This window comes from Oncorhynchus nerka, linkage group LG15, assembly GCF_034236695.1.
Source record: "Oncorhynchus nerka isolate Pitt River linkage group LG15, Oner_Uvic_2.0, whole genome shotgun sequence".
Lineage (NCBI taxonomy): Eukaryota > Metazoa > Chordata > Actinopteri > Salmoniformes > Salmonidae > Oncorhynchus > Oncorhynchus nerka.
In genome coordinates, this window is record NC_088410.1 from 73,373,157 (window position 1) to 73,396,457 (window position 23,301).

At 40.3% G+C, this 23,301-nt stretch overlaps 1 protein-coding gene across 2 annotated transcripts; it reads left to right on the forward strand.

Moving 5' to 3' along the window:
- Positions 1–2,672: 2,672 nt before the first annotated feature.
- Positions 2,673–23,294, forward strand: LOC115143272 (putative beta-lactamase-like 1). Of its 2 annotated transcripts, XM_029683492.2 has the most exons (8): positions 2,673–2,753; positions 5,670–5,768; positions 7,786–7,936; positions 9,170–9,276; positions 10,150–10,307; positions 14,730–14,977; positions 15,709–15,814; positions 17,650–23,294. In XM_029683492.2, exons 2-8 carry the CDS (start codon positions 5,706–5,708, stop codon positions 18,626–18,628), a joined length of 1,812 nt encoding a protein of 603 aa, XP_029539352.2. In that variant the 5' UTR covers positions 2,673–2,753; positions 5,670–5,705; the 3' UTR covers positions 18,629–23,294. The 2 variants fall into 2 exon arrangements, with proteins under 2 accessions (XP_029539352.2, XP_064857956.1); XM_065001884.1 differs by lacking the exons at positions 2,673–2,753; positions 5,670–5,768 and adding an exon at positions 6,789–7,614.
- Positions 23,295–23,301: the final 7 nt, after the last annotated feature.

The following is a 23,301-nucleotide window of genomic DNA, read 5'->3' on the forward strand; positions in this document are numbered from 1 at the left end:
TCAAATTACTCTATGTATACTCAGTAATGTTCCTGCTGCTGGTGAAATGCTATTATCATCATTCTCAAATATCATTGAATAATTTTTCAGTATTATCAAGGTAGTCACATACTACTGTATGTGCACTGTAATCAGTTGATGCTGCCAATGTGCAATGTCTAGTTAATCCTGAAACAGTGGATTTACTAACCCAGAGAAAATAGTTTGCAATGATGTCATTATGAGATTAGTCATTTTACTGATCTCTTACGCTTTGAAATATAATTTGTGAGGGAAAAGCACAATTCATTATGAGCGCAGCTTTGATTGACTGCCTTTTGATGTAACTCACATATAAATACACGGTTTCACTACACTCTTAGAAAACAAAGGGTTCTACATGGAACCCAAAATAGTTCTACCTGCCACCAAAAAGGGTTCTCCTATGGGGACAGCCGCAGAAGCCTTTTGGAACTCTTTTTTCTAAGAGTGTACTGTGCTACTTAATTTGTATGAACTAGGCTACAAATGATTAATGTATATATTAAAGGCTTTGGTCTTAACCCTTGCATTATAACTCTAGTGCAATATACACTATCAATATAAAATGATGTGGACACCCCTTCAAATTAGTGGATTCAGCTATTTAACATGGCACTGTCATAGGATGCCACCTTTCTAACAAGACAGTTCGTTAAATTTCTGCCTAGGAGCAACAATGGCTCAGCCATGAGGTGGTAGGTCACACAAGCTCACAGAACGGGACCGCTGATTGCTGAAGCGTGTAGCTCATAAAAATCGTCTGTCCTCAGTTGCAAAGCTCACTACTGAGTTCCAAACTGCCTCTAGAAGCAACGTTAGCACAGGAACTGTTAGTCGGAAGCTTCATGAAATGGGTTTCCATGGCCAAGCAGCCGCACGCACACAAGCCTAAGAGCAGTGGAAACACGTTCTCTGAAGTGATGAATCACCAGCTGACAGTCCTACGGACGAATCTGGATTTGGTGGATGCCAGGAGAACGCCACCTACCCCAATGCATAGTGCCAACTGTAAAGTTTGGTAGAGGAGGAATAATGGTCTGGGGCTGTTTTTCATGGTTCGGGCTAGGCTCCTTAGTTCCAGTAAAGGGAAATCTTAATGCTGCAGCATACAATGACATTCTAGACAATTCTGTGCTTTCAACGTTGTGGCAACAGTTTGGGGAAGACCTTTTCCTATTTCAGCATGACAATGCCCCCGTGCAAAAAGTGAGGTCCATACAGAAAGGATTTGTTGAGATCAGTGTGGAAGAACTTGACTGGCCTGCACAGAGCCCTTACCTCAACCCCATCGAAAACCTTTGGGATGAATTGGAACGCCGACTGTGAGCCAGGCCTAGTCGCCCAACATCAGTGCCTGACCTCACTAATGCTCTTGAGGCTGAATGGAAGCTGCAGCAATGTTCCAGCATCTAGTGGAAAGCCTTCCCAGAAGAATGGAAGCTTCAGCAATGTTCCAGCATCTAGTGGAAAGCCTTCCCAGAAGAATGGAAGCTTCAGCAATGTTCCAGCATCTAGTGGAAAGCCTTCCCAGAAGAATGGAAGCTGTTATAGCAGCAAAGGGGAGACCAACTCCATATTAATGCCCATGATTATGGAATGAGATGTTCAACGAGCAGGTGTCCACATACTTTTGGTCATGTAGTGTATGTGTCCCACAAATCTCATTCAACATGCAATCATTAAAAAGATCAGACTTTCTTATATCACCAGACGTATGAATAAAAGTGTCACTGTATCCTTGGATTAGTACTCATGAAATAATCCCACTCCTTTTCCACCAGACATCAAGCCACGTGTGGCATGTTACAGGAAAGACTGGAACCTGTCCTCAATGGCAAGAGGGTTTTCATTTGATTTCAGAGTGTAAACATAATATATAACATAATTTAAAAGAGATGTGCAATAAGTCAGAGGTTGTCATGGGAAGAGTTTCTGATTTCAGAACATGCAGTTCCATGTTTGTTCTGATGTGTTGTCTGTTATCTGACATCATCACCACTGATTAACATGCATCTGACCTGCAAACAGATGCCTCTATTTTTCTTATCCAACTGAAAATCATAGCAACAGGGATAAATAAGTCAGACCTTGCATATAACCAAAAAAGAAACATAACCGGTCTGTTCTAGTTTCTGAATGGCATGAGTAGCTACTGTGTGCTTGTTTGTTGTGAATAACACTAATCCAGTCCACATACATTTGAGGGATACAATGGGGGAAATTATCATATCCTTTTTTCCTATCAACAGATTACATTACAGTGACACAGTAACACCTGTAACTCACTGGCATGAACTCTCCAGGTACTGTAACATCATATCCCTTTTAGTTGCCCAGAGTGGCCCTTTATTGGGTGGACTTTTAATCCATTGCAAAACTCACACTTAGAAACATATTTTCTTATTGACACAGACAGACACATACAAACACACCAAGAAACCCACAACACATACAGCACACAATCACTCACACACTAACTCTACCACACATTATCCTACTACAGGGGCACCCATTTTCCCAGCCTGGCAGATGTCACTGATGGCTGTGGCAGTTAATCCAAGATCCTGGTTCCTGAGTTTGATACAAGCAGGATTTAGCCATGGCCATGATATCAACACCTGTCAGGCTGCTGCAGTGATCTTCCAAACACACACAGAGCAACTGCACAGGAATACTGTACATTTCCGTTCTGCTAAAAGAGGGTAAAGACCTACCCGGAATCCAGATTTGTGGTAAGCTCATGCAGAATTGATGGGTTTGGATGTTTTATGGACATGAATAGTTATTTATTTAATAGTTATTTAATAGTCATATTTATTTTTCTTGTTGTAAGACAAGAAAAATACTGTCTTACAACAAGAAAGGTTTGTTGCCGTAATGTTTGTCATGAAAAAAGGTCTGTATGGTTATATTTCATAATCTAGAAAAATATATTATATTTTTTATATAAATTGTGTTAATTTATTGGATGTAGTAGATGGATATTTATTCAATGCATATCATATTATGTTTGATACACGTGTACATGATGATAAACAGTGCATGATGTAGACTTTGAAAATATGTTTTTATCTAAAATAACAAAAACACTGTCTTCTGTGTTTAAAGAAATGTACACTATACAGGGAACATTTCAGTCAGTGCAGCAGTTGGAGGTTTATTTACATTTTCATTTTAGTAATTTAGCCAATGCTCTTATAATTCAAAGGATCATGTGGTTATTATTCACATAGTATATTTTTGCTATACGTTTTGATAATCAGTATACTGTCTTGAACATTTAGGTTGGATAATGTGAAAGTGCACACAGACATGAATAGATTTAGATTAAAATGCAAATTAAAGTTAATCAGATAGCCAGTCTGAATAAAACATTGTACATTTAGCATGCTGGTGTACTCATGTTTGCTAAATGAGGAGTGAACATTTCAAGGCATTTATTATGGATTGTCAAAGGCATTTTGCCAGGAGAAGATGTAAATCCAACTAAACGAAGATTGAAACTATGTGAGTTGATTATTAATTATACAATAAAAAAATAAAAACACGTTTCTAGAAAGTAGAACACACTATAGAACCTACTTTTGCCATCACAAATCAGTCAACTTACAGAAGCATGCATGTCTTGTCAGCGACTCAGTTATTGACGGTTAATAAGACATCACTAAAGCATGAATTCATAGTTTCATAGAATTAATCTAATAGTGGGTACATTACTTTATTAACAATGTTTAATGGCATGGACCTCTATCAAAACACTTTGCAGCTATCAAAACACTTTGCAGCTATCAAAACACTTTGCAGCTAAGCTATCAAAACACTTTGCAGCTATCAAAACACTTTGCAGCTATCAAAACACTTTGCAGCTAGAAAGAAAGTGCTTAGCATTCCTTTGTAAACATCCCATCACATGGCTTCTGCATGTGCTCCTTAATGGGCTATTCTTCTCAACAGCATGAATACGATTATGTGAGATTGTGTGCACATGTCCTGTTCATCATATTTCCTTGTAGGAATAGACCTAAGCCTCTCAGTGAGCAGAGCTCTACTCACTTCACATTCAATTGGAATGCAAAGCATGATCTGTGAATCACGTCAGTTAAACAAACAACAGTATCTGAAGTGTTACTTTTAAATCTGAACTTTTGATCAAATTGTTGATCATTAAGACATCATATACTGTAACGTGGCTGCTGCCAATCCTGCTTGCACTGAAATTGCATAAACATTATGTATAACTCAATTATTATAGAGGGGCTCACCAAGACTAAACGATTCCTTTGGATATGAGCTGAGAGGCTCAAGTAGAACATCTTTAAGATAAATTATTGAACACCTTAAAAATACAGACTAAAAGGCCCTGGAGAGGAATACATTTCAAGCAATGCCTGGACAGTGTAAGTAGTTAAACCAATATCGGCCATCAACAGGATTTCATGCTGAGTTGGAGACAAGTCAGTATGAAAAAGGTTTCAACTGTTCAGTGCGGTATGTGTTTTATTGGCAAGCACAAGATGTACCAAAAGCCCTTTATTTGTGCATATAACCTCATCTATTCCAATGTGAATCATCCCATCCCAGCCTGTTGATACTGTATGTGTGTGTTGATATGTGAGACAAACAAGAAGTTATCTTACTGTTGTATCCTTTTTTGTATATGCTTCATGAACAGGTCAACCTGAAGGGTAATTTTGCTGCCTATCATTTACAGGATTCAACAAATATTAAAGTACAAAATGTTGCAAGCTTGTTTTGCAACTAATTTAGAAACTCGAACAAACTGTCCATATCCAGTGCTGGAAAAACATAGTTTTGTCTCACACACATGACAATAACACCCAATCACTCAATACATGAAGCTGTATTCTATAATATGACTCGTACCTCAGAGTCATAATGTTGTTGAATTATACGCCTTGGTTTTGTGAGCCCTGAGTTCCACCTAAAAATATTCGCTTGAAAATAATAGTGCAATCTGGTTAACACTCAAACATGTAATTGACCAGTTTTACCTCAGATAAATGTTTTCAATGGCTTCATTAAGAAGACAATCCAAGGCCAAAAGAGGAAATTAATGAAAGAAGGGTTGGCCTATGGCGCCATCAAGAAACCTGCATCATTAACAACAGGGGTGTTTATCAACAGTATGTTAGCACCTGGGAGCTGTTCTATGCCGAGACATAAGTTCAGTTCTTTCTGTAAGCTTGACAGCTTGGAGCAATGTCTGGAGTGACTTTGTCAGCTACAGTATAATTATAATATTCTCATGGCAGACTGCACATATGCACTCTTCACACTTTCAGGGGAAAAAAGGACGTCTAGATGAGATGTCTTCAGAAGGGTTGGGTTAAATGCGGAAGACACATTTCAGTTGAATGCATTCAGATGTACAACTGGGTAGTTATCCCCCTTTCCCTTTCAATGTTCACTTTGATAAGGCCTGCCTTACTATATTTTTCTATGTGTTTATCTATTTTTTGCATATTTAATCTGCTCTGTTTTCCAATGTTTTTTTTATTGGATGTCTTGAATGATTTATAAAAAATTCTCCTCTAAATGTCTTGCCATACACCTATGTTAATGTACTGTACATCCATCATACAAGTGATATAGTGATGTCTTTACTTGATATCTCTCCTTCATAAAAGATCCTGACATCCTTTCATGTTTCTTGCACATGAGTAATGGGGAAGACAGGCAGTAAAGTCCTGAGAGAGATGTCTATGGATGGAGTTCAGCCTCAGCAGGTAACGGCTTATACACAACATTACACACACTCACACATACTTACACTGACACCACACCACAACACACATACTACATACGCCCACACACACACAACACATGCATACTGATGCCACACACACGTGCACACATATTTTCACACTCACCACATACTGTACTCTACTGCTACTGTCTTTTATATATTCTGTTGCCTAGTCACTTAACCTCTACCTACAGTATATGTACATAGCTACCGCAATTGCCTCATACATCGACTCGGCACTGGTACTCCCTGTATATAGACATGTTATTTTTACTCATTATTGTTATTCATTATTCACTCTGTATTATTGATTTTTTTTTAAAAACATCTTTATCTTTAACTGTGCATTGTTGGAAAGGGACCTGTATGTCTCACTGTTGTTTACGAAGCACGTGACAAATACAATTGGATTTGACTTCCTTAATGGGAGACTGCAGGTCATGTGTGTGTATGCGCTGGAGCTTATCTGATTCTGCGCCGCTTACTCACCACAACTCTGTCCAAATGGGACAGCTGCTTGTTCCACAGCCATCAGCTGGTTATGCAACCAGATCAACTCCAGCTTACTTTAACATGTTCTTTCTCTCTGTAGCATTAGTCCTATGTATATCAGAATACATTACTGGGCCTCCAATAGTTCACAGCCTTCCACAGCTAATAAAACAGGCATAATCCAGCTGAATGTAGAAATAGAGAATGATTCACTTCAAATGTGATGAAACTTAAGTCCCCTCTACGAAAGAGATGGTAATCGCTGAGGAAGACACGTTTTTGATATCGGGTATTATATAAGTTCTACCTTTTTCTAAACCTTGAGAAGTTCTTGAAATCTTTGATTTCTGCTTACTCTCTTAGGAAAGCTCATTCCCTGTTTGCTCAAATCAGATCAAAACAATTATATATTTAATTAAAACATCCAATCCATTTAAACATTAAAGGAAAGGTTAAACAAATACATTTATATAGATACAACCAGGTAAACATGAATTCCTAATTGATTACAAGCACATGCATTATTTTATTGATTATTGAGCTAAGTCTAATGCAAACACAAACTCCATTAATTCTCCCCTGTCTCCCCCCAGCAGGCTCATGATCTTAGACCTGAGCCACATGAAGAAATCAATTAATGAATCATAGCCATGGAACACACATTCTATGCAAAGTTGTACTTTATAGGATGCAGCCCATGTGTACAGTGTGTGTGTTGCGTGACTGTTAGCTATGGGAAATAGTGAGAGAATTGTATTCCTTCCTAGACTGTCTCAGTCAGTGTCCTCTGTTAACATATTAGTCCACTGGAGCGCTCTAACTTTGTGAGCCCATGTGATTTTCCTTGTCAACTCAAGTAACTTTCTCTCAACTTTCTGCTAAAGGTGCCTCATAAGGCCAACATGCCCTCCTCCTGTACGGGTTGAGTAGACACCATGTTTTTCAGAAGGGACTTGATAGGTCCCAAAAGTGGTGCAAACGGGACTGAAGTGAACTGATTTGTGGGGGATTAGAGATTAAGATTTCCCCTCCCGCTGAGATGGGCTTTAGTGGAGTAAATCTGTGGATTATGATGTCAGAGGCCCGTGGTTGTCGGAGAGGAAATTGTATTGTCAGAGGAGTGCCGATGGCCAGGATTATGGAACGGTCAGTGAGGAGATATAGGAATGGGAAGCCATGTCTGTGCCATACCCCTGTACAGTAAAACCTTCAGGGAAGAACATCAACCACTATTGGAATTTGTGAGTTGTCTCTCCACGATGCTGTTCAGATGCTGATTCAGTGAGAGAAAGATAGTGTTATTATATTTTGCCTGCATTTTAAAGCATCAAGTGGTAAGTAGTCTTGGTTGTGATTGCTATCTAAATTGTGTATGTAGATCAGCAAGTTAGCTCACTAATGTTATGAAAGTACATTTGCCATATTATCAAACCCTTAGTTTCTCAGCATCTCTTAGCATTCTAAAGGCCCATCCCTAACCGTCTGTGTGTGTGTGTGTGTTTTAGCCTTCCCCGGCTGCTGCTATAGAGGGGCTCACCAAGACCAAGAAGATGAAGGTGAAGTGGACTCAGCTGGGCATGGTGTTCTTCCTGTTGCTCTCTCTGGTCATGACAGGATGCTTCCTCTGGCAGTACCAGATCCCAAAGTTACTGCCAAGTAAGGCTCACTCCCTGCATTCAACCTTGTTCAAGAAAACATAGAACCAAAGTAAAAACAATGGCAGGACATGAAGCAATTCAACATATTATACAGTGAACAGCGTTGATTCACTCTAAACACTCCAGCCTGTCAATCTCTTGTGGCTTTGTTATATTGTATCTGAGGTAAATGGGTTAAGATTAATCAGAGCATTTAATTATACCAGTAGCTCCTGCTTCCCCTGCATTAACATTGACTCATACAATAGGTGATTTTGCACACAAAGAACTTGTAGAAATCAAGGAGGAAGTCCATTGTTTCAGGGAAAAAGGTTCCAACACACATGGCAGTTCTTGCTTCAGAATGGATTTATTTGCCTGAGACCCATATGAGGCTAACCACTAGGCAAAAACTGATTGAATCAACTTTGTTTCCACGTAATTTCAACCCCAAAACCAATGAGATGATGTTGAATCAACGTGAAAAACTCATTATATTTGCAAAAGTCATCATTGTGAGGGCATTTTGTATTTTTTTCACCAAACTTTTAACCTAAATTCAATGACATGGTGACATGTTTTGCTGATTTAACATTGAATTCACAATAGTTGACAACTCAACCGAATGTAAATCAAAACTAGACATTGAACTAACGTCTGTGTCCAGTGTCTGAGGTGTGATCTGAAATCCAATTAGCTGTTTTCTGTGGGTGGTGAATAGATTAGAATGTTAAAGACAGACTGTGCTCACAGGGAACCAACCTACTGGAGTGCTGAAGGTGTGATCAGTCAGAGATGCTACTGTACTGCATTTTCCTCCTGTAACAATAGGGGTCCCATTAAGATGCCACATCTGTACTTTCTCCTTTATTTCTTCTTTGCTAAAAGTTTCTGTTGCAACCATTTGAGAAAGTAATATTATGGGGACATATAAAATGTAATCAATGGTTCAAATGTAGCGGTCACATTTACTCCTAGGCTTTAGTTGCAGTCTTTAACTGAAGGGCTGCTTCTTACACATGTATTATTTCAGTAGCACACCATGCCTGTATGATCTGGTACTGGATCAGAACATACTCTAGGCCTAGGGGCCTGTTTACTATAGTAATTCTATGAACTATAAAGACTAGATCAAATCCTGTGTAGTTAGTTAAATGAAAGTCTCCTTTAACTGCTCATTCAAAATTCATAGTGGGTTCAGAATGAATCACCTTCAAGCACTTAATTTCCCCTTCTTCTGTCTCTCTGCCAGATGAGAGCATGGGAGGCAATGCCAAATCAGAACGGATGTGCCCACGCTTCCCTGAGCCTCTCCCCCTTGAGCACCCTATCCCTACTCTGAAAGAGGCACTGGAAAAGGTAAGAGCTCCCTTGGGCCATTCACAGACTATCCACATTATGCTCATGTCCAACTAAGAACAGAGGACATGTGTTAGTGATGCTTGACAACAGTTGCCTAGACATGAGGGGCTGTATTAACATGCAGAGAAATATAATTGATAAAGAAAGTGTCCTTTTGCATGAAGCCTCTGGCAACAGATGTGGACGTGACCAGTTCCTGGATTGATATTATTCAGACAGTGAAGGGCATTTGACAACAGTCCTATCGGTCCCAGCACATCTCCATACAGATGTAGGATCTTAATTTGATCACCCAGTTGCAGGAGAACTTTACTGCAATGCAGGATATTTTAAACTTGTAGTGTATTTGATGTTTAAAAAGTGTTTTCATTACCACTTAGAAATTTCAGACCTGATTTTTGCTTTAAAAAAAAATCTTCAATCCCTACAAAAATGTCCATTAATTATAATCCACATAATAATTCACATTTCCTGTTGCTGCAGGATTGTTTTCCTGCTGTAGCAAACTGGCTCAAATTGAGAATCTGTACACCAGTCTGCTGTACAGCAGCAGTCTGTTATGGAGGAGATTACATTTCCATTGGACATTAACAATGTCCTCAGAATGATAAAAACACATTAGAACTCCTTATATCTTTTATACAGAACAGAGGATTGACCATGTAAAAACATAGTATCTCAGCATCTGCCAAACCTCGACATTGAAATCACTTCCATCACAACAAATCAATAGGCAGTATTTTTGTCCACAGAGTGCCTTCAAATCTTTCATACCCAACTTTTAACTTTTGAACTTCTTGTTTACTGAAACTACTGTAGAACTATGAATATTATTCGATATACTGTAAATACTGATATGTTCTCACTCAGGTGGATACACTGCTGCGCCAAATCATCAATCCTACTAGTCTTCCCTCTTTGTCGGCCATTGTGATTTTCAACAACACCGTTCTGTGGACTGGTAACTTTGGCAAGAGGAACAGAAGTGACCCACTCTCAGCTCCTCCCAATGAGTACACCATATACAGGCGAGCAGCATAGATCTCAGGGCTTTTTTGGGCCCTAAAGGGGATGACAAATCCAGGTCTGTTTATGACTCAAATCATCACATGTTTTAGACTCCTACAAAGTTGAAGCTTGTGGTGTTGATGATAAGCACCCTTAGGCCTTTCTTATGCATTTCTCGATTCAGGGACATGCGTGTAGTTCTGTTGTCCATATGTATGACGTACTACAGTACGTGCTCAGAGCATGTGAATTTCCTATCAGTCGAAGCTGCCTTACTGCTCTTAAAAAAGGCATACATGTAACATGTCAATCAGGCTCTGATACAGTTAGCCACTACACCACTATGGAGTCTTTTAGCACCATGGGTCCTGTAGCTGTGGGTATTCTCGCTTCAGAGTACAGCTGTCATTACTGACCAACAGAAGTCTGCATTCCCTGATGCTCAACTTCCAGTTATGTGTATTTTGCTAACTCTAACCATATGTGGTAGATAAATAATGCAGTCTTTTCAGACTTTTGTTTGGTATTGTACAGGCTTGTGCAGGGATTTTTATGTAACTGCGCCAATCATTCTATTCTCTTGCCGATAGAGATAGTGTCATAGCATTTATTGTTGAAACACCTACAATCCGAGGGGAAGTGACATTCAGGGGAAGTAACGTTGAGAGGAAGAGGGAAAATAACATTGCTATGTATCAAAGTATAGGTACAATATCTCACCCTGGTTACACTCATACAATACCGTTCAAAAGTTTGGGGTCACTTAGAAATCCCCTTCTTTTTGAAAGAAAAGCTTTTTTTAAATACCCATTAAAATAACATCGAATTGATCAGAAATACAGTGTAGACATTGATGATGTTGTAAATGACTATTGTAGCTGAAAACGGCAGATTTTTTATGGAATATCTACATAGGCGTACAGAGGCCCATTATCAGCAACCATCACTCCTGTGTTCCAATGGCACATTGTGTTAGCTAATCCAAGTTGATAATTTTTTTTTTTTAAAGGCTAATTGATCATTAGAAAACCCTTTTGCAATTATGTTAGAACAGCTGAAAATGGTTATTCTGATTAAAGAAGCAATAAAACGTGCCTTCTTTAGACTAGTTGAGTATCTGGAGCATCAGCATTTGTGGGTTCAATTAAAGGCTCAAAATGGCCAGAAACAAAGAACTGTCTTCTGAAACTCGTAAGTCTATTCTTGTTCTGAGAAATGAAGGTAATCCATGCGAGAAATTGCCAAGAAACTGAAGATCTCATACAACGCTGTGTACTATTCCCTTCACAGAACAGCACAAACTGTCTCTAACCAGAATAGAAAGAGGAGTGGGAGGCCTCGGTGCACAACTGAGCAAGAGGACAGTATATTAGAGAGTCTAGTTTGAGAAACAGATGCCTTACAAATCCTCAATTGGCAGCTTCATTAAATAGTACCCGCAAAACCCCAGTCTCAAGGTCAACAGTGAAGATGCGACTCCGGGATGCTGGCCTTCTAGGCAGAGTTCCTCTGTCAAGTGTCTTGTGTTCTTTCGCCCATCTTAATCTTTTCTTTTTATTGGCCCGTCTGAGATATGGCTTTTTCTTTGCAATTCTGCCTAGAAGGCCAGCATCCCGGAGTCGCCTCTTCACTGTTGACGTTGAGACTGGTGTTTTGTGGATACTATTTAAGGAAGCTGCTAGTTGAGGACTTGTGAGGCGTCTTTCTCAAACTAGACACTCAAATGTACATGTCCTCTTGCTCAGTTGTAAAACTTGGCAGCATGGCAATACCCCCAAGCACACATCAAATTCCACAAAGAAATTGTTACATTTTGCAATGGCCACAGATGAAGGATATCAAAGATTTTCAAAGTTTCTGTATGGAGGAATGGTCTAAAATCCCTTCCAATGTGTTCTCCAGTCTCATAAAACATTTTAGAAAAAGGCCCAGTGGCGTTATTCTCACAATGGAAGGGTGCTGGAGTTTTGAAAACAGGGGTACCAATAATGTTGACCCCTATCTTTTTGAGAACTAGTTCTCTGAGCAATTGTATTTGTATAAAATAACAATTTCCCCATGTATATACATATTTTATTTAACAGTATTATATTACTTAATTTATAGTCTTTTTTTGCTAATATTAGGCTCAAGGCTGCCAATAATTTTGGTCATGACTGTATCATGAGGGGGCAGAGCATCATGATAGAGTCACTGAGAATGATAGTGGATAATATTGCCACTCCTATTTGCCATCTCTTCAATCTAAGCTTACAAAAAAAGTGTGTGTCCTCAGGCCTTGAGGAAGCAAAAGTCATTCTGATACCCAAGAATAGTAAAGCACCCCTACTGGCTCAAATATCCGACCAATCAACCTGTTACCAACCCTTCCCAAACATTTGGGAAAAAATGTGTTTGACCAAAGCTATTTGACCAATGCTATTTTACAGTAAATAAATTAACAGACTTTCAGGGAAGGGCATTCAACCTGCACGGCACTTGCACAAATGACTGATGATTGGCTGAGAGAAATTGATCATAAAAAGAGCTGCTTTGTTAGACTTCAGTGCAGCTTTTGACATTATCGATAATGGAAAAAGGTATGTTATGGCTTTACACCCCCTTCTATATTGTGGATTGAGAGTTACCTGCCTAACATAACACAGAGGATAATAATGACCTGTGTCACGTTGGTATGAAGGGTCGGGATGCAGGCGCAGGAATGCGTAATAGTTTTTTTATTATACCCCAAATTACAAACATAAGTAAATTGCCTTTGAATTCGTCCCAGTGTAAAGGCACGGAAACGAAGACTGAACAAACACTATACAGAACACAGGGTTGAAACCCAAACAAAAGAGCGAGGAGTACCTCGAATAAATAACACAAGCGCACAATGATTAACACACGGGACGAAACCCGTAATCATCTGCGCAATACACAATGTCACGAAAGCCAAAACACACAGCACAGGTACTCACACGAACCAACGGACATTGTAACAATAATCGTCAGGACAATGGTAAACCAAGGACACACTTACACAATTACTATTCACTGGGAATATGGGGCCAGGTGTGTGTAATGAAAGTTCCGGAGGGATGTGACAACCTGCCACTGGCTCTGAGAAGTCTGCTTCCTGGTGGACTCCTGTGATTTAGGGGGTATACACTATCTTTAAATCTATGGAGGGTTGGATGTGTTTCTATGGAATACTAATAAGAGTGAAGGCCCCACTTACGGCCCTGCTACATTACAGCCATCGGGCATCCGGCGTTGCCGTCACACATCAGCCGTTCATTTGAGATCATTGAAAGCTGTTACTGTATACTGCGTATGTTGCGCTCTCGTTGCGTCACGTCCGAAGGCAGCGTTAAAGCACAAGTCTAGCAGAGGTTATATTTTTTTACGGCTGAGGAGTGCATTCATTCTATCTTGTGAATTGAAATATAGAGAAATAAAATAGATTTTGGTTGCATGTGGCCTCCACTAGACACCAGTGGCTATTTTACTAAGATTTATGAAGTCAAGAAGCTACTAGCTAGCAGAAACTCTAGCTAGCTACATTGACTATATTCACAATGTAAACAAAAGCAACATGTAATTAGAGGATAATTTAGTACACCCACCAGCAACATTTTATATGTACTTGCGAAAAACTGCACCAAAGCTATTGTACTCACACACAATTGATGAATATGGTACAGTACAGTAGGGAAAGACAGAATAAAGATACTCATCCCCTTTTCTCCTCTGCTCTCAAAACAATGCACTCTGGCAACGCTTATAGTGGACTTGAAGTATTATGTGAACACTGCTGTCATTTTTCTGATTTGTGGTATGTTGCCATTTCAGCAATGAGTTTGAGCCTGAAATTGGCTTGAAAATGTGCCACCAGGATTCAATCTGAAAAGTGTTGTTGACAAGCCCATTGCATCTACAATTCATAGGCAATTTACTGATGTTTGTGGAGATCATATTCACAGTAAACTGTGTGTATATCGGTTTAAGTGTAAATTACTTGTAAATGTCGAGTGCAGTGCTATTGCCAGCAATGCGCCTTTGATTGAATACTGACCTATGTCTTTAACTATGTATGGGCTATTCAGTCATTATGTTTTCATCTGTCTTGAGTGTTGTCAGCACAGGCCTTAAATAGATATGTAGCATGATGTTGTAATTTCAAACTCCAAACCCCTTAATGTCTGGAGTGTGAGACAGAAATGTCTGGGCTATGAGGCAGAGAAAACGTTGTGAGGTCAAAAGCCTGAGTGTAGAAAGGTTTGGAGAGTGCATGTGAAAATGAAAGGATGTTAGGGTAAGCTCATCCTATGAAAGGAAGAAAAGTACTCTATTCATTTGTGTGTGCTTGTCTTACTGTTTGTTGAAATGATTTAAAAAAAAGTTTTGGGCAGAAATCCGGGTGATACAGTAGTAGTCAATTCCTGTTTGATGCCCTACAGGATTGCCAGCCTTTCCAAGATCTTCCCAACGCTGATGCTATACAGGCTGTGGGACGATGGGAAGATAACCTCTCTGGATGACCCTCTGGAGAAATATGTGGATAACTTCACCATTAAAAATCCTCTGGGCAAGTCACGGGACTCTGAGCTCAAGTACGTGACAGACGGCCTGATCTTCCTGGATAGTGGAGAGGTTCAGATCCGCTCCTCCTCTGTCACTCTGCGCAGGATGGCCAGTCAGCTCTCAGGTAAGATACAAACCTCATACTCCGCCCCTCCCACCTGGGATTGGAACTCATGTCATGCCGACCCGTTAAAATACTATCAGGTGAAACAAGTTATGTGCCTAATGTACTCAGCTACAATGTTGAACAGTATCATGCTATTATTATCAAAATATACATTTTAATGTGATGTTCATGATCCTATTTATTGATTAAATTCAAATGCCACCACACCGCAAACTCTGGTCAGTCACCTCTAAGCAGGTTGCTGAATTGCCTTCTGAGGTGGCAAACACGTCTGATGTACCAGAAACGGTTTAGATTATCACTGCATCTGCTTATCATCAGAAATAGATCATGCGAAGGGCTAAGGGACAATGAGTCACACTCATTGATGGGCAACACTGAATTGAAAAAAAAAACTACAATACCTTGCTTTCAAACAGGTTTGATTTGATTATGTCAATATGAGGTTCACACTTTGATCATTGAGGCATGATAGTCAAACTCAATAATTCATAGAGGAGAGTATTCAATGTTTCAGACCAGACATTGAAACGGAATTCTGAGCTGTACATTTAATTAAATGATCAGAGACAGTCCAAACAGATGACGTTAGAATAACATTTGAGGACCCTGTTTAGGTTCAAATGAATTGCAATTGGCTTGAGCTTCATTTATCATAGTAGCTAAATTAATGCATTTTCTTTTCTTTAGACGTAAACACTAAAGATGTTGTGTTTTGTCAACTGCAGGTCTACCCAGAAGACTAAGAGCCACTAACCTGCTGTGGAAGGGGAAAACACAGGCTGCAGTGAATCTGCTGCAAGATGATGTCCTTGTTGCAGACCCTGGCACCAAGTAAGGCCTTAGTCATTCCCATCATTCCCAGCATTATAATCATTCAAATGTTGTGTGTGGCCTTGTGCCATTTAAAACTGACTCAATATTTGCCTTTTGTAATATAATGGAACCTACGGTTGAAGTCGGAAGTTTACATACACCTTGGCAAAATATTTAAACTCAGTTTTTCACAAATCCGTACATTTAATCCTAGTAAAAATTACGTGTCAGAATGTGAAATGTCAGAATAATAGTAAAGAGAATGATTTATTTCAGCTTTTATTTATTTCATCACATTTCCAGTGGGTCAGACGTTTACATAAACTCAATTAGTATTTGGTAGCATTGCCTTTAAATTGTTTAACTTGGGTCAAATGTTTTGGGTGGCCTTCCAAAAGCTTCCCACAATAAGTTGGGTGAATTTTGGCCCATTCCTCCTGACAGAGCTGGTGTAACTGAGTCAGGTTTGTAGGCCTCCTTCCTTGCACATGCTTTTTCAGTTCTAACCACACATTTTCTATAGGATGATAGGACCTTGACTTTGTTGTACTTAAGCCATGTTGCCACAACTTTGGAAGTATGCTTGGGGTCATTGTCCATTTGGAAGACCCATTTGCGACCAAGCTTTAACTTCCTGACTGATGTCTTGAGATGTTGCTTCAATATATCCACATAATTTTCCTTTCCTCATGATGCCATCTATTTTATGAAGTGCACCAGTAACTCCTGTAGCAAAGCACCCCCACAACATGATGCTGCCACCCCCGTGCTTCACGGTTGGGATGGTGTTCTTCGGCCTGCAAGCCTCCCCCTTTTTCCTCCAAATATAACAATGATCATTATGGCCAAACAGTTCTATTTTTGTTTCATCAGACCAAAGGACATTTCTCCTAAAAGTACGATCTTTGTCCCAATGTGCAGTTGCAAATTGGCTTTTTTTATGCTGGTTTTGGAGCAGTGGCTTCTTCCTTGCTGAGCAGCCTTTCAGATTATGTCGATATAGGACTCGTTTTACTGTGGATATAGATGCTTTTGTACCTGTTTCCTCCAGCATCTTCACAAGGTCCTTTGCTGTTGTTCTGGGTTGTTCTTGATTTGCACTTTTGTACCAAAGTACGTTCATCTCTAGGAGACAGAACGCATCTCCTTCCTGAGCGGTATGACGGCTGCGTGGTCCCATGGTGTTTATACTTGCGTACTATTGTTTGTACAGATGAACGTGGTACCTTCAGGCATTTGGAAATTGCTCCCAAGGATGAACCAAACTTGTGGAGGTCTACATTTTTTTGGGGACTTGGCTGATTTCTTTAGATTCTCCCATGATGCCAAGGAAAGAGGTACTGCATTTGAAGGTAGGCCTTGAAATACATCCACAGGTTCACCTCCAATTGACTCAAAGGATGTCAATTAGCATATCAGAAGCTTCTAAAGCCATAACATCATTTTCTGGAATTTTCCAAGCTGATTAAAGGCACAGTCAACTTAGTGTATGTAAACGTCTGACCCAGTGGAATTGTGATACAGTGAATTATAAGTGAAACAATCTGTTTGTAAATAATTGTTGGAAAAATGACTTGTGTCATGCACAAAGTAGATGTCCTAACCGACTTGACAAACCTATAGTTTGTTAACAAGAAATTTGTGGAGTGGTTGAAAAACTAGTTTTAATGACTCCGACCTAAGTGTATGTAATCTTCCGCCTTCAACTTCAATTTGCTTCACTCATTTGGATATAAATAGATGGCTCAGGTGTTTAATTACGTCATCCCTGTGGGCTGCATTGACCCTTCAGTCAATGCAGGGTCAATGCAGCAACACAGTGACTTCCCACTCTGCTGCTCTGTGTTTTGCAGATGCCACTACAGTAACCTAGCCTTTTCCTTACTGGCCCACGTCATGGCTGAGAAGGTGGTGGGCCTGGACTACCAGCGCTGGATCAATGATAACATCCTGGACCGGCTGGGGATGGAGGACACAGGCTTTGACTACACCCCAGGGATCCAAAGCCAGATGGCTGTGGGCGTCTACTCCAGTGGCCAGCCAGCCCCTCTGTATGACCTGGGCTGGTACCGCCCCTCAGGGCAGATGTTCTCCACTGCCGCTGACCTTGCCAAGCTGGCCATGATGCTGCTGGGGGCCTACCACCGCAAGCTCCTGGAGCCCGACACCCTGAAGATCATGCTGACCCCGCTGTACCGCTGTGATAAGGACTACTTTGCCAACCGCACCGGGACGCCTTGGGAGGTGAATGAGCAGCTGGGCTACGAGGTGCTGCGTAAAGACGGAGACCTGGATGGCTACTCAGCCACCTTCTCACTGGTGCCCAGGCTCAAGCTGGGCCTGGTGGTGCTGATGGCTGGCACCAGACCTCAGAACCTGGAGGTGGTGGCCAAGGCTTACAGTCACATCATACCCGCCATGGAGAGGGTGTTCCGGGAGGCCAAAAAGATCCTCATCCCTCCCCCTATTCCAGACCCTTACATAGGCTTCTTCACTTATGGAAACATCACCTTCTATGAGATCAAAGCTGGGGCAGACGGTGTTCTGATCATGCAGCAGTTTGGTCCCCAGATTGAGGACCTGATCCCAGAGAGATATCGGACAATCAAGCTGAACTACCTGGTAGACAGGGTGTTCAGGGTGGTGTTTGAGAAGGAGTACCCCTGTGTTTTGCGGGTCAGCACTGCTTCAGTCTCCCTTGAGGCCCAAGACGGGCAGCTCTTTAACTTTTATGTGTTTGACAAGCGTGGTCTGTCCCCTGGCTTCGATGCACCAGGACTGAATACATACAATGTGATCCGGATAGCCCGTAGGCCGACTTTCTCAAACTAACTGAACTCATAGAACGGAAAGGCACATGTACATGCTGAATGAAGGTCCTTTTTGTGTCTTTAGCCTATATTTAATAGGGATACTCTGAAATTAAAGAAAACATTGCTGTCAGACAGTGAGTAGACTGTATCAGGATGAATTGCAAAAGAAGGCACACAGACAGATTTTTCTTTTTTTACCCACTGACGTCAACGTTTTTTATTTCTGTGTCAAATAATTGCATTGCAAATATTCATCCTTTTTATACAGTTGATAACCTGACCTTAAACATACACTACATGACCAAAGGTATGTGGACACCTGCTTGTCGAAGATCTCCTTCCAAAATCATGGGCTATAACATGGAGTTGGTCCCCTATTTGCTACTATAACCTCCACTCCACTCGTCTGAGAAGGGTTTCCAGTAGATGTTGGAACATTGCTGCAGGGACATGCCACAAGAGCATTAGTGAGGTTGAGCCCTGATGTTTGGCAATTAGGCCTGGCTCGCATTGGGCATTCCAATTCATCCCAAAGGTGTTCGATAGGGTTGAGGTCAGGGCTCTGTGTAGGCCAGTCAAGTTCTTCCACACCGATCTCGAAAAACCATTTCTGTACGGACCTTGCTTTGTGCATTGTGGCATTGGCATGCGGAAACAGGAAAGGGCCTTCCTCAAAGTTATACAGTACCAGTCAAAAGTTTGGAGACACGTACTCAAGGGTTTTTCTTTAGTTTTACTATTTTCTACATTGTAGAATAATAGTGAAAACATCAACACTATGATATAACACATATGGAATCATGTAGTAACCAAAACAGTGTTAAACAAATAAAAATATATTTTAGATTTTAGATTCTTCAAAGTAGCCACCTTTTGCCTTGATGACAGCTTTGCACACTATTGGCATTCGCTCAACCAGCTTCATGAGATAGTCACCTGGAATGCTTTCCCAACAGTCTTGAAGGAGTTCCCACATATGCTGAACACTTGCTGGCTGCTTTTCCTTTACTCTACAGTCCAATTCATCCCAAACCATATCAATTAGGTTGAGGTTGGGTGATTGTGGAGGCCAGGTCATCTGATGCAGCACTCATCACTCTCATTCTTGATCAAATAGCCCTTACACATCCTGGAGGTGTGTTTTGGGTCATTGTCCTGTTGAAAAACAAATAGTCCCATTAAGTGCAAAGCAGATGGGATGATGTATCGCTGCAGAATGCTGTGGTAGCTATGCTGGTTAAGTGTGCCTTGAATTCTAAATAAGTCATAGACAGGGTCACCAACAAAGCAGCCCCACACCATCACACCTCCTCCTTCATTCTTTACGGTGGGAACCACACATGCAGAGATCATCCGTTCATCCGTTCACCTGTCTCACGAAGACACGGCGGTTGGAACAAAAAATCTATAATTTTGACTCATCAGACCAAAGGACAGATTTTCATTGGTCTAATGTCCATTGCTCATGTTTCTTGGCCAAAGCAAGTCACTTCTTCTTATTGGTGTCCTTTAGTAGTGTTGTCTTTGCAGCAATTTGACCATGAAGGCCAGATTTACGCAGTCTCCGCTGAACAGTTGATGTTGAGATGTGTCTGTTACTTTAAGTCTGTGAACCATTTATTTGTGCTGCAATCTGAGGTGCAGTTAATTGCCGATTTCTGATTCTGGTAACTCTAATGAACTTATCCTAACTCTGGGTCTTCCTTTCCTGTGGAAGTCCCCATGAGAGCGAGTTTCAGCATAGCGCTTGATGATTTTTGCGACTGCATTTGAAGAAACTTTCAGTTCTTGACATTTTCCGCATTGACTGACCTTCATGTTTTAAAGTAATGATGGACTGTCGTTTCTCTTTGCTTATTTGAGCTGTTCTTACCATAATATGGACTTGGTCTTTTTCTTCCGTACACCAACCCTACCTTGTCACGACACAACTGATTGGCACAAACGCATTAAGAAGGAAAGAAATTCCACAAATTATCTTTTAAAAAGGCACACCTGTTAATTGAAATGCATTCCAATGTCAAGAGTGTGCAAAGATGTCATCAAGGCGAAGGGTGGCTTCTCAAATATATATACAGTGCCTTGCGAAAGTATTCGGCCCCCTTGAACTTTGCGACCTTTTGCCTCATTTCAGGCTTCAAACATAAATATATAAAACTGTATTCTTTTGTGAAGAATCAACAACAAGTGGGACACAATCATGAAGTGGAACGACATTTATTGGATATTTCAAACTTTTTTAACAAATCAAAAACGGAAAAAATGGGTGTGCAAAATTATTCAGCCCCCTTAAGTTAATACTTTGTAGCGCCACCTTTTGCTGCGATTACAGCTGTAAGTCGCTTGGGGTATGTCTCTATCAGTTTTGCACATCGAGAGACTGAAATTTTTTCCCATTCCTCCTTGCAAAACAGCTCGAGCTCAGTGAGGTTGGATGGAGAGCATTTGTGAACAGCAGTTTTCAGTTCTTTCCACAGATTCTCGATTGGATTCAGGTCTGGACTTTGACTTGGCCATTCTAACACCTGGATATGTTTATTTTTGAACCATTCCATTGTAGATTTTGCTTTATGTTTTGGATCATTGTCTTGTTGGAAGACAAATCTCCGTCCCAGTCTCAGGTCTTTTGCAGACTCCATCAGGTTTTCTTCCAGAATGGTCCTGTATTTGGCTCCATCCATCTTCCCTGTCCCTGCTGAAGAAAAGCAGGCCCAAACCATGATGCTGCCACCACCATGTTTGACAGTGGGGATGGTGTGTTCAGGGTGATGAGCTGTGTTGCTTTTACGTCAAACATAATGTTTTGCATTGTTGCCAAAAAGTTCAATTTTGGTTTAATCTGACCAGAGCACCTTCTTCCACATGTTTGGTGTGTCTCCCAGGTGGCTTGTGGCAAACTTTAAACAACACTTTTTATGGATATCTTTAAGAAACGGCTTTCTTCTTGCCACTCTTCCATAAAGGCCAGATTTGTGCAATATACGACTGATTGTTGTCCTATGGACAGAGTCTCCCACCTCAGCTGTAGATCTCTGCAGTTCATCCAGAGTGATCATGGGCCTCTTGGCTGCATCTCTGATCAGTCTTCTCCTTGTATGAGCTGAAAGTTTAGAGGGACGGCCAGGTCTTGGTAGATTTGCAGTGGTCTGATACTCCTTCCATTTCAATATTATCGCTTGCACAGTGCTCCTTGGGATGTTTAAAGCTTGGGAAATCTTTTTGTATCCAAATCCAGCATTAAACTTCTTCACAACAGTATCTCGGACCTGCCTGGTGTGTTCCTTGTTCTTCATGATGCTCTCTGCGCTTTTAACGGACCTCTGAGACTATCACAGTGCAGGTGCATGTATACGGAGACTTGATTACACACAGGTGGATTGTATTTATCATCATTAGTCATTTAGGTCAACATTGGATCATTCAGAGATCCTCACTGAACTTCTGGAGAGAGTTTGCTGCACTGAAAGTAAAGGGGCTGAATAATTTTTGCACGCCCAATTTTCCAGTTTTGATTTGTTAAAAAAGTTTGAAATATCCAATAAATGTCGTTCCACTTCATGATTGTGTCCCAATTGTTGTTGATTCTTCACAAAAAAATACAGTTTTATATCTTTATGTTTGAAGCCTGAAATGTGGCAAAAGGTCGCAAAGTTCAAGGGGGCCGAATACTTTCGCAAGGCACTGTATAATCTCAAATATAAAATATATTTTGATTTGTTTAACACTTTTTTGGTTACTACATGATTCCATATTGTGTTATTTCATAGCTTTGATGTCTTCACTATTATTCTACAATGTAGCGAATAGTAAAAAAATAAAGAAAAATCCTTGAGTGAGTAGGTTGTCCAAACTTTTGACTAGTACTGTATAGTGCATTATACTGTACAGATGTAGTATTTTAATTTGAGCCAGTTTGCTACAGCAGGAAAATAATTTAATGTAATTATGTGGATTATAATTAATGGATTTTTTTGAGAGAGGTTGATACATTTTTCATTAGGGAAAATCAAGTCTGACATTTTAAAGTGTAAGTTACAAACTTCTGCTTTTTAAACCTGGAATACATAAGTTTCTTATCAACAAAAGAGTGACCAAATTAAGATCCTACATCTGTACAGCTTTTACAGATTTCTTTTTACCTTTATTTAACTAGGCAAGTCAGTTAAAGAACTATTTCTTATTTTCAAGGACAGCCTAGGAACAGTGGGTAACCTGCCTTGTTCAGGGGCAGAACAACAGATTTTTACCTTGTCAGCTGAGGGATTCGATCTTGCAACATTTCGGTTAATAGTCAGACACTCTAACCACTAGGCTACCCTGCCGCCCTACACTGTATTGTGGCACAGTATTTCCTGTCTTTCCTGCACTATGCACATTGTTACTGTACTCTTATATTTGTCAGCTTGTCCTATCCTAACATTGCATTTGTAACAAAACAACATAATGTAAATATGGTATGCTGGCATCAATCAACACACTTCAATTGTAACACTGTCATTTGCATGTGGATGTTCATGTTTTTTTGCCCTATGAATCTCAAAGATGTCAAATGCACGTTTCTACTGCAGCAAAAGATGGATTTATTTTAGTTTATTATCAAATTATATCCTGATCATTTTTGACCTACGAAAAATCCATAAAATGTGTTCATACCAAACAAAAATAAACTCAGATTTTTAAATAGAGATCATG

Excerpts from the sequence above, each read along its gene's own strand:
- LOC115143272 (XM_029683492.2), top strand. The coding sequence starts at position 5,706 with ATGGGGAAGACAGGCAGTAAAGTCCTGAGAGAGATGTCTATGGATGGA. Across the intron at positions 7,937-9,169 it reads GATCCCAAAGTTACTGCCAA|ATGAGAGCATGGGAGGCAAT; the intron begins GTAAGGCTCACT and ends TCTCTCTGCCAG. Across the intron at positions 15,815-17,649 it reads GTTGCAGACCCTGGCACCAA|ATGCCACTACAGTAACCTAG; the intron begins GTAAGGCCTTAG and ends TGTGTTTTGCAG.